This window comes from Mustela lutreola, chromosome 9 (assembly GCF_030435805.1).
Source record: "Mustela lutreola isolate mMusLut2 chromosome 9, mMusLut2.pri, whole genome shotgun sequence".
Classification (NCBI taxonomy): Eukaryota; Metazoa; Chordata; class Mammalia; order Carnivora; family Mustelidae; genus Mustela; species Mustela lutreola.
Window position 1 is genome coordinate 43,180,419 of NC_081298.1, and position 16,670 is coordinate 43,197,088.

General features: G+C 44.6%; 1 protein-coding gene across 2 annotated transcripts in view; it reads left to right on the top strand.

Annotated features, from left to right (window-relative positions):
- The window catches only part of DTD1 (D-aminoacyl-tRNA deacylase 1), a 173,205-nt gene that overhangs the window by 24,380 nt on the left and 132,155 nt on the right, over positions 1-16,670 (top strand). For both annotated transcript variants that reach the window (XM_059134147.1, XM_059134146.1), the window contains exon 4: positions 2,298-2,404. In XM_059134147.1, coding sequence (XP_058990130.1) covers positions 2,298-2,404 — 107 coding nt within the window. The remainder of the gene's footprint in view (positions 1-2,297; positions 2,405-16,670) is intronic.

A 16,670-nucleotide genomic window follows, 5' to 3' on the forward strand; every position in this document is an offset into this window, starting at 1 on the left:
TCCTTTCCACCTATCCTTTTACTTTTATATTTAATTTATTTGAAAATTTTAATTATGAAACACACAGAAAATAGACACTAGTATGCTCACTACCCAGCTAGTCCCATTTGTCTGAGGTTTCTCTCTCAAATCTCATCATTCCCTGCCTTCTATTCAGTATGAATGTGGTTCTTGTCCTGTGTTTGGCTTTTTTGCTCATGTTTTTTTCATATATATTTAATATATATATCTTTGTAAACAATATAACTCATTTTGGTTATTTAAAAGTATCATTTAGGGGCGCCTGGGTGGCTCAGTGGGTTAAGCCTCTGCCTTTGGCTCAGGTCATGATCTCAGCGTTCTGGGATTGAGCCCCATATCGAGCTCCACATCGGGCTCAGAGCCTGCTTCCCCCTCTCTCTCTCTGCCTGCTGCTCTGCCTACTTGTGATCTCTCTCCCTATCAAATAAATAAATAAAATCTTAAAAAAACCCCAAACTTAAAGTATCATATAAATGAATAAATCGTATTAAAATGATAGGTCCTTGTTGCAAGTTACTTAAAAAAAAAAGATTTATTTTATTTAGAGAGAGAGAGAGAGAGCATGCACACGTGCAGACATGCATCTAGGGGGAAGGGTAGAGGGAGAGAGAATCTCCAGCTGACTCACTGCTGTGTGGAGCCCAACACAGGACCTGATCCCATGATAGGAGCTGAAATCAAGAGTTGGACCCTTGACCAGCTGAGCCACCCAGGAACTCCAAAAGTGGCTTTTTATTTTTATGTATTTACTTATTTAAGATTTTATTTATCTGACAGAGAGAGACCCAGTGAGAGAGGGAGCACAGGCAGAAGGAGTGGGAGAGGAAGACAGGACTTCCCGTTGAGCAGGGAGCCTGATCCAGGCCTTGATCCCAGGACTCAGGGATCATGACCTAAGCCAAAGGCAGATGCTTAATGACTGAGCCACCCAGGCACCCCAGCAAGTGGCTTTTTAAAGATCATGTCACGTGTTTGAGATTTGCCTTGTTGACACATGTGGCTGCCTCATAGTATTCTACTGAGGAGTTAAAGTAGAGTTTATACATTCTTCCCCCCATTGAGGGACAGATTGTGTCCACTTTTTCTGTAATAAATGCTGCCTGGGGGACACCTGGGTGGCTCAGTCAGTAAAGCAGCTGCCTTCGGCTCAGGTCATGATCTCAGGTTCCTGGGATGGAGTCCCACATCGGGCTCCTTGTTTGGCAGAGAGACTGCTTCTCTCTCTCCCTCTTCCTGCCACTCTGCCTGCTTGTGCTCTCTCTCTCTTTCAAATAAATAAATACAATCTTTAAATGCTGCCCGGATGAACAACCTCGAACATTCCTTTTTTTTTTTTTTTAATTTATTTATTTGACAGAGATCACAAATAGGCAGAGAGGCAGGCAGAGAGAGAGGAGGAAGCAGGCTCTCCGCTGAGCAGAGAACCAGATGTGGGGCTCGATCCCAGGACCCTGGGATCATGACCTGAGCCGAAGGCAGAGGCTTTAACCCACTGAGCCACCCAGGCGCCCCGAACATTCCTTTTGTGTAAGAATTTCTGAGTAAACCACCCCCCACACCCCCGAGGTGGAATTCCGGAGTTGTAGAACTTTTTCAAGCACCATCATGCCCTCTGACAGACAGAGATCAGAAGTAGGCAGAGAGAGAGAGAGGAGGAAGCAGGCTCTCCGCGGAGCGGACAGCCCGATGTGGGGCTCGATCCCAGGACCCTGGGATCATGACCTGAGCCAAAGGCAGAGGCTTAACCCACTGAGCCACCCAGGCGCCCCCCATCATGCCCTCTGAAGTGGCTAAACCAATTTACCTTCTGGCCATTTTATGATCCTGTAAGCCCACATTTCCCACCTGATGTTCCCAGATGTTTTCATTCTTGCCTAGTCCATAGGGCTTGCATGTCTGCTCTTTTTTTTTTTTTTTTTTTATTAAAAGATTTTATTTATTTATTTGACAGACAGAGATCACAAGTAGGCAGAGAGGCAGGCAGAGAGAGAGAGAGAGAGAGAGAGAAGCAGGCTTCCTGCGGAGCAGAGAGCCCGATGCGGGGCTCGATCCCAGGACCCTGAGATTATGACCCGAGCCAAAGGCAGCAGCCCAAACCACTGAGCCACCCAGGCGCCCCAACATTTAATTTTGCATTTCCCTCTCTACTTCCATCTTTTCCCGTGTTTACTGGCTAGTCCTACTCTTCATGTTTCTGATTGCATTGATCTGGTGACTTTTTAGACAGGGTAACCTGGGGTCTCCGTCTCTCATAACTGTTTGTGTTACTCTTTCAGATGGCAAGTTTGGTGCCTACATGCAAGTCCACATTCAGAATGATGGACCTGTGACCATAGAATTGGAGTCCCCGGCTCTTGGCGCTGCTACCTCTGACCCGAAGCAGGTAAGCCTGGACTCTGTCGGAGTCTGTCCCCTGGCTTTTGGCTTTGATTGAGTCCCTGGAACCGTTCTCTCTCTGAGGTGGAGAAGAAACTTCATTGTAGTGAACTAGTATCTGTGTTAATACATCCCTTCCCAAGAATGTGTCTGTTTACACTGCATCTCCTTGGTGCTGTGGTAAACTGGACAGTACTTCTCCCTTAACCTCCTCCTGACTTTGGATTCCAGAGAAAATGTCCTTCGCCAGAGCCCAGCTCTTTTCCCCGCTGCGAGGTGCTTTGGTGCACACGCGCCGCTGGGTGGCAGCAGAGTAATAGCACAACTCCATTTGAGCCCTGGCCTGTCCTCTGCATGGGATCAGAATGGTTACCTGGAGTGGGTTTTGTCCCACTGAGGGTACATGTGCCACCGGAGGTTCTCTGTAAATCCTTATTTTTCTAAAGAACTCTGTGACCTGGATTTGCTGCCAGCCTTCTAAGCTTTGAGAAAAAATTTTAATTAAAATAGATAAAGGAAATCTATGATAGTTCTTGCAACCTATATGGTTCTTACAGATGCTTAACACTTCTTGAGGCTTTAATTAATGTGCCCACTTAATAGCCTTCGAGACACATGGGAGCAGGCAGAGGAGTGAGACCAAAGGGACATTTCTGTTCTTCCTTCTCCCCCACCCAACCCTCCCCTTCCTAGGATACTATGAATTGGAATGATGCAGTAGGTGGGGGAAGTATTAGATAAATGTAAAAACTGGATGTTCAAAGTTATAATGTTTCTTTCATTGATATTTATTGGATAAAATACTTTTGAGATACTATTTTCACAAGAATAGAGTAGGAGAAGATAGCAGCCCATAGTCTGAATAGTTTTGGACAATGCCTGAATAGTGCCCTGTCCAGCACAGGTTGCTGAACACTCTGGTTGCTTTGCCTATCTGCCTGGAGAACCTCTTATGAAGCTGTCATTGTGACAGCCAGTGGGATAGAGTACTAAGACTCTACCAGCTTTACAAAAGAGTTGATGTGAATTATTTTTGTGCCTGCTTGCTTATAAATTCGCATCTTAAATATGAAGGTCTGCATATATGACTGAAGTTGGTCTAAGACTTGCCATTAGTATAACCTGATACCATCCAGAGGAGGAGAGCAGACTCTCCTCTTTGGGTCCTTACTGTTGTCAACCAAGAAAAACCTAATATTTATGCAAAGCAGACTGATTTAGGTCAATTGGCAGTCTGTAGTTGATGGTCCTCTGCAATGCAGAAAGCTAAAATGAAACTCCTACCACCCCACTTCCACACATTCCTTCTGTTTTCTTTTTCCCTAAATTCATGGGACTACCATTTACCTTGTCAGCCAGGCCCAAATCTCGTGTCATCCTACTTTCATCCCGGCCTATCCCAATACAATTTCTTACATGTTGATACTGCTCTAAGGTTTCTTTTTCTTTTTCTTTTTTTAAAATGATTTTATTTATTTGAGAGAGAGCAAGAGAATGAGAGAGAGTGAGCATGATGCGGGGAAGGTCAGAGGGAGAAGCAGACCCGCAGCTGAGCAGGGAGCCCGATGCGGGACTCAATTCTGGGACTCCAGGATCATGACCTGAGCTGAAGGCAGTCATTCAACCAACTGAGCCACCGAGGCACCCAGGTTTCTTTTTTTTTTAAATGTAGTAAGTGATTTAATCTTTATCATAGGGTATGATGAGGAAATGGAGGCACCACGCTTAAGCAGTAGCTTAAGGTCATATAGCTGCTAAGAAGTGGAACCAAGATGCAAACCCAGTTTTCGAAATCAGGAAGCAAAAAATTGTTGCCTAAAATCTGCGGTCACTGACATTGTTTGAGAAATCCAGTAGTCCGTGAATGCTTGCAGCAGTTTTTGGAGAAAAATGCCAGTGGTTCCTGTGCATGGTTTATTTTTATTTTTAAAATTTTTATTCAGTTTATTGAAACTTAAAAAAATAAGTGATTCTTTTTTTAACTGTTCGCCCCCCACCCTTAGTTCCAAGTTATTATTTTTAATAACTGATTCTTTTAATGCTGATTCTTGGGGTTGATAGAGAAGCAGGAACATGTCTCACATAGTAGTGCTGGACTTCAAAGGTGATAACTAAAGTTCCTGGAATTACTTTAAAGGAAATCACAAATGAAAAATCCACGTAAAAATTTAAATGTTTTATTTTGAAATAATTGGAGATTTTTTTTTAAAGTTTTTATTTATTTATTTGACAGACAGAGATCACAAGTAGGCAGAGAGGCAGGCAGAGAGAGAGGAAGGGAAGCAGGCTCCCCGCCAAGCAGAGAACCCGACGCAGTGCTCGATCCCAGAACCCTGAGATCGTGACCTGAGCTGAAGGCAGAGGCTTTTAACCCACTCAGCCACCCAGGCGACCCGAAATAATTGGAGATTTAAGAAAAGTTAGAGTCACAGTTCCCCTGGTTGCTTTACCGAGCTCCCACTAACTTTGCCTTAAACAATCATAGCATACTGATAGAACACTGAGATTAATACTGATATGTTACTGTTAATTGATGGCTGCAATGTTGGGGTTTGGAGCCAGTGGCCAAGAGAATTCTTGAGATGTCTTCAGTGCAAAAAGGTGGTCTTATTAAAGCACCAGGACAGGACCTTTGGGCAGAAAGAGTTGCCCTGGGGTTGTGAGGAGCTACTGATTATACACTTTCAAGTTGGGAGGGGGATAGTAAGTCGCTAAGGAATTTTGCAAGCAAGGTTTCCAGGACCCCAAGGGGGCGAGCTATTGTTAGGACAAGGTCATCTATTACTAGTAAAACCCTAGTCCTGAGACCCTTCAGATCTATATCACTGGGCCATGTGTCTGGAGGATGATTGCTAAAATGTATCTTGGGGGTAGAGATAAAGGAAGTTTCCCAAGGAGTTTTTATATGTTAAAAGATCCCGGAGGTTGGGATAATGTTAGGCTAAGAGCACCTTTTTGCCCTTACCAAAGTATTAACATTGAGGCAGCTGAGTTCCTAGAGGAATGTTACTCTGCCCGTTTCAAGGACATGTCAATAGGCTGTAAATAAGAAGGAACTTTAACTTTTCTTTTACCTTTGTTTCCCACATCATTAACAATACTACAAACCTTATTTAAATTTCACTAGTATTGTTTTTTCTTCTAATGTTCTTTTTCTATTTCAGGGTAATCCCGCATTGCATTTAATTGTTATTTCTCTTCTGTAATCTGTGACAGCTCCTCAGCCTTTCCTTTTCTTTTCTTTCTTTCTTTTTTTTTTAAGATTTTATTTATTTATTTGACAGAGAGAGATCACAAGTAGGCAGAGAGGCAGGCAGAGGAGGAGGAAGCAGGCTCCCCGCTGAGCAGAGAGCCCGATGCGGGACTTGATCCCAGGACCCTGAGATCATTACCTGAGCTGAAGGCAGCGGCTTAACCCACTGAGCCACCCAGGCACCCGCCTTTCCTTTTCTTTCATGACCTTGACGATGTTCAGGAGTATTGGCATGCTGTTTTGTTGAAGATTCCTCAATTTGGGCTCTCTGATTACAGTGAGGATATGTGTTTTGACAGGAATACCAAATAGCACAAAAATGATGTGCCTTTCTCAGTGCATCATAGGGAAGTACATGAGACTGATCTGTCTTATTACAGGTTATGTTAACCTCAGTCCCTTGGTTAAGATGAATTGACCAAATTTCTCCACCCTACGTTGAATATTATTAACCTTCCCCCACTCATCTACTCTCTTGCTTGTTCAAAACAGATGGCTGTCTTTCTGATTCACAAAGAAGCCATCTGAAGGCATTGACCCTGCTTTTCCATCCCACTCTTCCTACATAGGTGGCAGAGCTGCCCTTCTCTGTGCTGAGGCCAACACCTCCCCCCTAGGCCAGGACTGGCTGTATAATTTGTGGGGCCCAGTGCCAAATGAAAACGAGCAGCCCCTTGTTAAAAAATTATAATAGGTAATTCTTTATTATAATAAAGGGTGAAGCCAAAGGTGAGCCCTTCTACAAGCAAAGCCCTATGAGCCTGTATTGGGTGGAGCCAGACTAGCCTGGGCTGTGGCGCCCTCCCTGGCCTCCCCTGTACCTTCCTGGCAGCCTCCCTTAAGCACTTTGTCCTCCTGTCCAGTCGGTCTGTCTGTCTCATCCATCTCATTCCTGTGGCTTTTAAATATTCCCAAGCATTTCCAGTTGAGAAATGCCTCCATTTCCTTTCTGCTTGTCGCCTGCTCTATGTACTGATCTTCAGGGATTCCTGGTGAGGCCCCCTGAACCCTGTGTCATCTGATTCCGCAGCTGGTGGGCCCTGATGACCTGCCCACTGAGCAGCAACTGCCACTGCTGCTGCTTGGACATGGTCTTGAATCTTGTTTTCTGGGACACCGTGCTCCCCAGTTTTCCTTTTGCCTTGGGCTACTCTCTCTGGTTTGATGTGATTGCCGTTTTCTAGTTCTGCTATAATTCTGTTTGGAGAAAAATTTTAGTCATGTTTTTCTTTTCATTCTAAATCTCTAAGAGAGTAATAATGCATTGTATCTTTGGGATCCTAAACCTTATTTCAGTTAGTAACTCCTCTTTATAACATAAAGACATACAAAGCATGATTTTTTTTTCTTTTACCATCTGATGAGGCATGTTAGCTTATTAGAGTAAGAAAGTCTTTTTTTTTACTATTTTATTTTTAAGTAATCTCTACACATGTGGGGCTCGAACTCACAACCCCGAGATCAAGAGTCACATGCTCCACTGACTGAGCCAGCTGGCACCCATTTTAGCCATTTCTGAGTCTTTCTTTTAGGAGCTTTCTTTTCAAATGCATGAATTGTGCTGTATCACTTTCATTTGTTCTACCAGTTAACTGGCTCAGGAGTCTCAAGACCTGGCAACAGGGTGCAGATCTGTGTCCTCTCACTGTCCAGTAGGTGGCGACAAGTAGGCATGGAGGGCCTCGGTGATGGCGAGGGCCAGCCACTTTGCCTGTGGTCTGTCTCCCCCTTCCCATTCCCAGAAGACTGCATGTTATACGCAACTAATGAATTGTTGAACACTACATTAGAAACTAATGATGTACTATCTGCTGGCTAACCGAACCTTATAAAAAAAAAAGAAGGGGGTTCCTCTCTGGGCAAATAGCTAATTTGCTTGCTTTTGTGTTGGTAGGAAGACAGCTGCCAAATTGTTTCCACCTATAGATAAGCATGCCTTTCTGTCAGTTGAGCTTTTAATTCCAAATGTTTTATTTTCTCAGTATAGTCCAACTAGTAGTGAAATTATGTATATTGTAGAGAAATGGTTATTTTGGCACTTTTTTCTTTTTAAAGATTTTATTTATTTATTTGACAGACAGAGATCACAAGTAGGCAGAGAAGTAGGCAGAAAGAGAGGGGGAAGCAGGCTCCCTGCTGAGCAGAGAGCCTGATGTGGGGCTCAATCCCAGGACCCTGGGATCATGACCTGAGCCGAAGGCAGAGGCTTTAACCCACTGAGCCACCCAGGCGCCCCTTGGCAAGTTTTAAAACAAGGTTTTTTAGGGGTGCCTTCAGCTCAGATCATGATCCTCAGGGTCCTGGGATTGAGCCCTGTGTCAGGCTTTCTGCTCAGCAGGGAGTCTGCTTCTCCCTCTGCCCCTTCTCTCTCCCCCCCCCTCTCTCAAATAAATAAATTAAAAAAAAAAAAACCTTAAAAAATATACAGGTTCTTTAAACTGTCTGGACAGATGCACTCTGTGTGTGTGTGTATTTATGCATTAAGTGTCTTTTTTAGTACCTGGCAGTATACCGGGCACTTGAGGGAGAGAAAGAAGTGCTGTGACCCAGCCCCTCCTCCCAGGAGTGGATGTGGGGCAGCGTAAACCCGGAAGGCTGATAACAGCGAGGGAGGTACAGAGTAGTACAGGACAGTGTAGGATGGGTCACAAGAACATCATGTCCTGATCCTCCTTAAGGCCCTCCAGTGCCTTCTGATGCTTTTAGATTATAAACTAAGTTCCCTGCTGTCACTTATCATGCCTTAGTCACTGGGCTTCTGTGACTCAGTCCACCCTGCCCTGTAGCCACCTGCGCTTTGGTTCCTATACTTTACTTAGTCTGAGAGCACACTGAGCTCTTTCCTACCTCTGACTCTTGTTTCAGTGTCCGTGTCTCCTCCTCAGAAGGTATACCCTGACTGCCTCAGTCCTGAGGAAGCCCCTGCCAGGTGCTCTGTCACTGTACTCTGATGACTAATTTCATAGCACTTGGCCGTTTTGTTATGTTCTGCTTGTTTCCTTGTTCCTCCTCTCTCCACCCTACTGCTAGAACTCAAGCTCCCTTGGTCTTGTTCACTGCCAAGTCCTGGGGGTGAGCCTGGGCTGTGTAGTTTGTTTTGAGACTTGTGTGTCCTGGGTCGGGAGAGCTGTGCTGTCTGTGAATGTCCTGGGTTCTGAGAAGGCTGATGCCACTGCTGATGCCATCAAGCCAGGCCGGCCTCCCAGAGTGAGGGTTTTCACTGACCTTCAAGTTACGGAGGGGAGGAGGCATTCTAGGTTGTTGTTCCTAAACTTACACTTCAATTGGGGGTAGCTTATTTTCACAGGTCCCAGAGCTCTGCTTGCTGCCCATGAGGCCTAGCAGTCTGCTTGCCTTAACCAGCTCTCTGCTTGCTTTTTGAACTGGGTGTGCAGCCTCTGCATGCCTTCTGTGTCTGCATCGGCAGCATGCCCCATGCATTTACAGGCTGCTGTGTGGTCCCGTGATGTATTCTGACAGTGAGAAGAAGTTGGAACAGGAGCATGATGTTCTTGCTCTGAAAGATATTTCCAAAGGGATCAGGGCGCGGAAGCAGTAGCACAACTGCCAGCCAGAAGCTCTTTTCCTTGTTGCATTCTCACGGAGGAACATGATTGTGGTAGGAACATGCTGATGATTACCTAGAAAAGATTGCTAGTGTGTGAGCTCTTCCGTGGGTGGCTAGATATTGGGAGATTTCATCACCCTCCTTAGTCATTCCTGATGGTGAAAGCTGCTTTCTGCTCGTGTTTTCATTTAAATGCCCTTCCCCTTTAAGTAGGGGTTATTTGCCTGGGTCTCACTGAGAGGGGGTTGCATGTTTGTGTGAGCAGGTGGGGAGGGGTATTTTGTAATTGAGGGGCCCTTCCCTCAGGCCCAGAACCCACCTAGTTCGTAGTGTTGCATTAATTATTTATATTCTCATTTATTTAGTGCGATTGAAACTCTCACTTAATGGAAATGCTAGAAGGAGCTGAAAAAATGAACTTTCAAATACACATCTTTGGACTAGCTCATGTGTGTATTGACACACTGCTGGGAGAAGTTGACCAGTAAAAAATGGTGTCAGAGCTTTTAATTTTATGCTTTTCTGAATATCATCATCACTTCACTTACAAGTTTCTCCATATACTTGTCTTATCAGCAAGGATCCATCTCTATTCCTGGAAACCTTGGAATGCCTGGATTGAGAGATTTACAACTTCTGTAGGATCAGGAGGAAATATGTAGGGGAGAGAGCTGGGTGGGGAAAGAGCTCTGTTTGGTTTTATTTATCTGTACTTCCAGAGACGGGCTAGCCTTTTAAGTAATATGTGCTATGGAATCCCAAAGGTGGAATGGAGGACAGACTAGGACACAGGTGGCAGCCTGTGGCAGGTGCACAAAGGTGGGTACTTCATTCCTGCACGTTCCAGTTTGAGGTTGAGATGTAATGAGAGTTATTCTCAGTATATGGAAGAAGTATGTTGATGCCAACAAGTTTGTGTTTTTTCATAGAAGTACATTTATTTAGTGTAGGTCTTTCCTTTTTTATCCTTTTTTTTTTTTTAAAAGATTATTTATTTATTTATTTGACAGAGAGAAATCACAAGTAGATGGAGAGGCAGGCAGAGAGAGAGAGAGAGAGAGAGGGAAGCAGGCTCCCTGCCGAGCAGAGAGCCCGATGCGGGACTTGATCCCAGGACCCTGAGATCATGACCTGAGCCGAAGGCAGCGGCTTAACCCACTGAGCCACCCAGGCGCCCCTTTATCCTTTTTTTTAAAGGCTTGAACTCCAGGTGCAATTTCCCTATCTCTGTTGGTTTCATCTTGGTTTTTGCATGAGCTGAGCCAGGCTCGTTGTTGTTGACTTGTGACAAGAATGTGCTTCTAAGTCTGGTTGCCAAAATGATACTCAGATCCTCTCCTTTATTCCAGTCATTAGTTCGTTTTGTCACACTGATTCATCAAACAGATGTTGCCTGAGAGTCCTGTTGTGTTTACACAGAAGCGTTAGTAAAACAGAAGCAGAGACTTTGCAAGAGTGTCTTCATTATGTTGTTTTTGTCGTTGGTGTTGTTCATCTTTGTCGTGGTATTGTGGTGGGAGTGCTGGTGACCCTGAATCCTGGGATTCTCCTGTCCCGCAGCGGCCTTTCCTGGACAGGGCTGGTACCTGGCCGGACCTTTGGGCTACGGAAATCTCCCTTGTTTTTATTTCAGCGTGAACACTGACTTCCTTGAGTTAGGAAAGCAGCATAAACCTCTGGGGGGAAGGTTGGGTATGGAGGCTGGGTGGGCCCTTGACCTCCCGCAGTCCTGCTCTTGGCTCACCAGCAGCCACAATCTCTACTAAGTCCCATCAGTGTGAGTATGCCATGCCCTACCTGGGGTATGCAGACCTGGCTGGTCAGAAAGGTTGTAAACTTCGAAGATGTTTCCAAGCAGGCTGGCTTCTTCCTTGTTGGGGGAGCTGCAAAGGATCACTTTTGTCTTACTATTTTGATTTGTTTCCATATAAATAATTGTCCTACGTTGGTACAATAGAGGCCTTTGCAAGAGATACATGGTTGTATCTTTGCTTGGGGCCCCACTGATTGACTGATCAACTGACCTTTATCTTACCTTCTTAAATCTGTTTACTGAAATTGCAAAAACTGGTAAGAGTTTGGTTCTCTCCTATTGAAATTTTGGCTGGTAAATTAAAAACTGCGATCTTCTCTACCTTTGACACATGAAACATTTATAATCTTCAATTAGATTAAACAACTAGATTAAACAACTCTCTCAGGGCACTAATGGGCTAGTGCATTTAAAGTTTAAGGGCTTTGTTCCTTTGTATGCATTTTGGGCAGATTCTTAGTTATTTTAACCTTCTGATCTTATCTGTGGTTGTGTCAAAAACACAAACTTCTAGGGGTGCCTGCATAGTTTAGTTGGTTAAGTGTCTGCATTCTGCTCAGGTCATGATCTTGGGGTCCTGGGATCCAGCCCTGCGTCAGGCTCTCTGCTTAGCAATGGGTCTGCTTGTTCCTTTCCCCTGCCCCTCCCCACTGCACAGGTGCACACGTGTTCTCTCTGTCTCTCTCTCAAATAAAATCTTTAAACCACCCCCCCAAACTCCTTACCTTACTGTTTGACCTGCCAAAGATTAACCAGCATCTTTTTTGAGAGGGGAGGGGCAAAAGGAAGGGGAGAGAGAGAATCTTATGCAGGTTCTACCCTCAGCATGGAGCCCAATATGGGGCTCGATCTCAGGACCCTGAGATAATGACCTGAGCCAAAATCAAGAGTTGGATGCTTAACCGACTGAGCTACCCAGGCCCCCTAAGCATCTTTTTTATTATTCCCAAGGGAGGGAGGTGAATTTTATCCTTCCATGGATTTATACTTTGGCAAAGCAATGCTTTAAATATACAGACTCAAAATTTTAATTGGGAATTTTTAGCTTTTTAGGTAATTTATTAGGAGCTTTGTAGTTCCGGGTAATTGTAGAAAGATGTTTGGCAAATCAGTGGTATTTTGTAGAAAGCCTTGTTCAAACATTTGCATTACTAATGGAGAGAAAGAGTGACATGGAAGTGTTAGAAATAAAAAATGGGTTTTCATCAGATTCTCAGAAGGCCCCAAAGAAATGAAGATACTGGTGGCCTGGGGGCTATTGTGTGCAGGGATTCCATACTCTGTTCCCTGCAGAGTCACTCAGACTGGTAGTTGCGTTCTCTGTCTGAGACCACAGGCTTCAAGCCATGGAGGGTGCATATTAAAATGCAGAGTCTTGGGGCACCTGGGTGGCTCAGTTGTTAAGCATCTGCCTTTGGCCCAGGTCATGATCCCAGGGTCCTGGGATTGAGCCCCGCATCAGGCTCCCTGCTCTGCAGGAGGCCTGCTTCTCCCTCTCCCACTCCCCCTGCTTGTGTTTCCTCTCTCTCTGTGTCTCTATCAAATAAATAAATAAAATCTTAAAAAAAAAATGCAGAGTCTGGGTACTTTCCCCCCACCTCTGGTTTTCTGAACCAGAGTTCCTGGCATGTCTGGATGTAAAAAGCAGAAGAGTAGCAGATTTATGTTTTTAACTAGTTCTTTGTGCATGCTTTGCGAGCTACTGGACCAGAGAAAATTGAACATTGCCATTTTTATCTGCTCCAGGCATTGGTCTCTCTGGACCACCTGCCCTCCCCCGCTCTGTCTCCCCAGCTGTGATGACTACAAATACTTTACAACCTGTATTACTGCAGCTGCCAGGAAGCAAGATGGCTGGGCTTAAGAATTGAGGTCACATATGAGGCTGTTCTTACTCATCAGTGCCCCCTCAGTTCCTCACCCCCCACCCCCATACACACCGCAGTGATGAAAATATTCCCAGAGCATGGTACCTTCTTGACACAATTACAGATGTGTCAGGGAAAAGCCGATAGAACAACAGCTCAATACATGAGTGACTGATGATGGGCCCCTCTGCCGAGTGACATTGAGGCCTGTGCCAGGGGAATAACTTGTTTCTTTTTTTTAAAGATTTATTTATTTATTTATTTTAGAGAGGGAGTGGGAGAGAGAGCATATGTGAGTGGGGGGAGGTACAGAGAGAGAGAGAGAGAGAGAGAGAGAGAATTCTAGACTCTGCAGTGAGTGTGGAGCCTGATTTGAGGCTCGATCTCAGGACCTTGAGATCGTGACCTGAGCCGAAATCAAGAGCTGGATGCTCAACTGACCAAGCCACCCAGGTATCCTGGAGTAGCTTATTTCTTAAGAGAGGGGAACCCAATGTGTGGATTGCCCAATGGCTGGGTGAGATTCCAGTGGCATACTCTCTTGAGATTTTTGGTTTGAAAAACAATGCTTATAGTTCTCTTGGTTTTTTGGGTACCAGACATCTGGCCCTATTCCTAGGTTGATTTATTCATGGGACTTGAATAAAAACCCAGGGTGATCACTACCAAGCCTTGGCTGGGAGAATTGCAATTTAACAGAATGCATGAATGTTGAGGCTTTGTGGGCTGTTGGCTAATCATTTACTTTTAAACACAGGGGGCATTGTTAGGGGTTCGTATTTTATGATGTATTACTTGTTAAGTTCATGGTAGAAGCTTTTCACATTAAATTGTAGGACTAGTTTCCTGCAGAATGTTTACTGGTTTTTTTTTTTTTTTTTTTTTTTTTTATTTTTTATAAACATATATTTTTTATATACATATATTTTTATCCCCAGGTCTGTGAATCACCAGGTTTACACACTTCACAGCACTCACCAAATCACATACCCTCCCCAATGTCCATAATCCCACCCCCTTCTCCCCAACCCCCTCCCCCCGGCAACCCTCAGTTTGTTTTGTGAGATTAAGAGTCACTTATGGTTTGTCTCCCTCCCAATCCCATCTTGTTTCATTTATTCTTCTACCCACTTAAGCCTCCATGTACTGGTTTTTGATTGTTATTTTTGTTTTTCTCCTTGTGTTCCTGGTCATCTACCCAAAAGGAACTCCTACCCTGTTTTTCCACCCCCACAATCTTTTAAGGTTAATTTAAGATAGTACTTCATTCATGATGCTTACCTCAGGGCCCATCCAGGTGGGCTCTTCCTGCCTTTGAATCCTCATTGCATGGTGTGGCACTGGTTGCATAGTGGTTGGTGCTTTTATTAATGGTCCATCCTCATTTTTTATTTGTTTGTTTGCTTGTTCATTTATCCATCTCTGCACCTGCTGTGTATTCTTCTGTCTGTCTGCCCATCCAGCCATCCTCTCACCTACCTACCACCCTCTCATGTATGTGTGTAACAGATACTGATAACGGTGCCTGCTTTGTGCCAGCTTCACGCATAAGTAGAGCACGGAGCCAGCATCGCGCCCTTGTGGAGCTTGCACTGTGGTGAGACACATACAAAAGCCAGCATAATTGATGGTTGTGATTATATAAAGAAATCAAAAGAGGGTGAGGTACAGAGAATGCTGTAAGGTTAGGTATGGGGGCTGAGGAAGGAGGTGGAGCTGAGAGGGAGTCAGGCCCATGAAGCCTGGGGGAAGAACGGGCTGGATGGAGGAATCAGCAAGTACAGAGTCCTGGGTTGATCAGTGGAAGAAAGGCCAGTGTGGCCGAGCTCCGAGGGTATCTGAGAGGGGATAGGACAAGGAGGATAGAATTGTGACTCAGGCCTAATGATGCGAGGCCTTCGTGGCTAGGGTAGTAAGTCGGATGGTTGTTGGAATCTGAGAGCATCTGGGTGTGTTCGCAGACATGGCTGAGCTGGACTGTAGTGTAGGCGAGGGAAGGGGCAGCAGGTAGCAGTTCAGAGCTCTTCCAACAGGTAGGTAAGAGGTGTGGGTCTGGATGTACTTTGGAGGCTCTTAGCCACTCGTGTTCTGCCTCCCGCAGTAAGGGTGTTCTATAAGTGACTCATGTTTGAATTCTTTTATACCAAGGTTTGAGCAGTGGGGCGCACTGTAAAGGCTAGCCTTCTACAGTTCACTACTAGGAAGACCCCATTCCTGCCTCCAATGCAGGGTAGTGAGGGGATTCCATGGCATGAGTTTCTTTGAGTTTCTAGGATGAGATCAGACATTTAGACATCAAGGGGTGTGATGCTCAGCCCTGGTTCTGCAAGTTCCTTGGGCACAGTTTGGACATAAAGCCAGAACCTCTGTTTGATGATGTCCAATAACAAAGAAGCAGGTTTCAAGGATTTAGGTACCCTTCTTCAAGTCTGCATGAAGCCACTGTTTCACTGTCAGCCTGCTTTCCCCCAAATGCAAAAAACTTTTTAAAAAGAGACCGTAAAGAGCCCAAGAAACATTTATATTGAATTTGATTTTTACGTGCCATTATAACTGGTATCGTTAGGGCAGTTTCTAAATCTTAAGTGTTTGGAACTTGTCAGAGGAAGAAAAGGATTTATTTTTGGAAAATTATGTTTCCTGGTGTTCATTGATCTTGGAAGTTGTGGGAGGTAATTGTCAGAAGGGCGGCAGCGGCTCCAGAGGCAGAGTGGAAATCCGAGGCTGGAGGAGGCTGTTGTGCCTGACCAATGCCAGGGGACTGCTTGCTGGTATCAGGTCAAGAGTTTCATAATCGTCGCTTTCTACCTGCTTTGTTCCGTCATCTTAGTTATTTTTGTCAATACAAAACAAAAAAGAACAGCACTTCTCTGAAGATTCTTCACATTAAATGTATTCCTTTGACTACTCTCCATAAAATGTGAAGTCAATTTCTTTTTCTATTTTTAAGCATGAAAGTGGAGCCCGGAAGCCTCAATTTCTGTGTAATGGAAAGAGCTAGGTTTGTGGCCTTGTTTCCATTCTCCACTCCTGCTCAGATCGGGGCATGATACCCACAGAATCCCCCAAGCAGTGGCTGACAGGTTCAGGAATTGTGGTGGTTTGACTGCAGAGAGGGCAAAGGCTGTTATTAACTGGTGGTGGTGTCATTGTTGGGTCATGAAACCTTTAGGGGATAACTACAAATCCTATAAAATTTCATTTCAAAATCCAGACTAGATCTGGCCTTATGCTCTGTGGATTCTCCCCCGCATACCTCTGCCCCTGCTTGTGTTGTTTCTGTGTCTCCTTCATTCTCCAGGGAAGACTCTCCTATTATTGTTTTTTAAATTTCATGTAAGCAGTGTATTCTGGAAGGTACCAGTTTGGAAATGTTATTTTTTTTATTAGTGAGTTTTTATAGTATTCCTGGGCAGAAAGGTATTTTTATAGAAGCAGTTCTTTTCCTGTCTTTTATTTTTCTCGTGTGCCCGTAATATACCATTTTTCTGTCAGTTTGTGTTACAAGTAATATGTAAAATCAGTATCCTTTTATTTTTTTTTTTTTTTTTTTTTTTTTTTTTAAGATTTTATTTATTTGTCAGAGAGAGAGAGAGCGCACAAGCACAGGCAGAGAGAGTGGCAGGCAGAGTCAGAGGAAGAAGCAGGCTCCCTGCAGAGCAAGGAGCCCGATGTGGGACTCGATCCCAGGACGCCGGGATCATGACCTGAGCCGAAGGCAGCTGCTCAACCAACTGAGCCACCCAGGCGTCCCAAAATCAGTATCCTTTT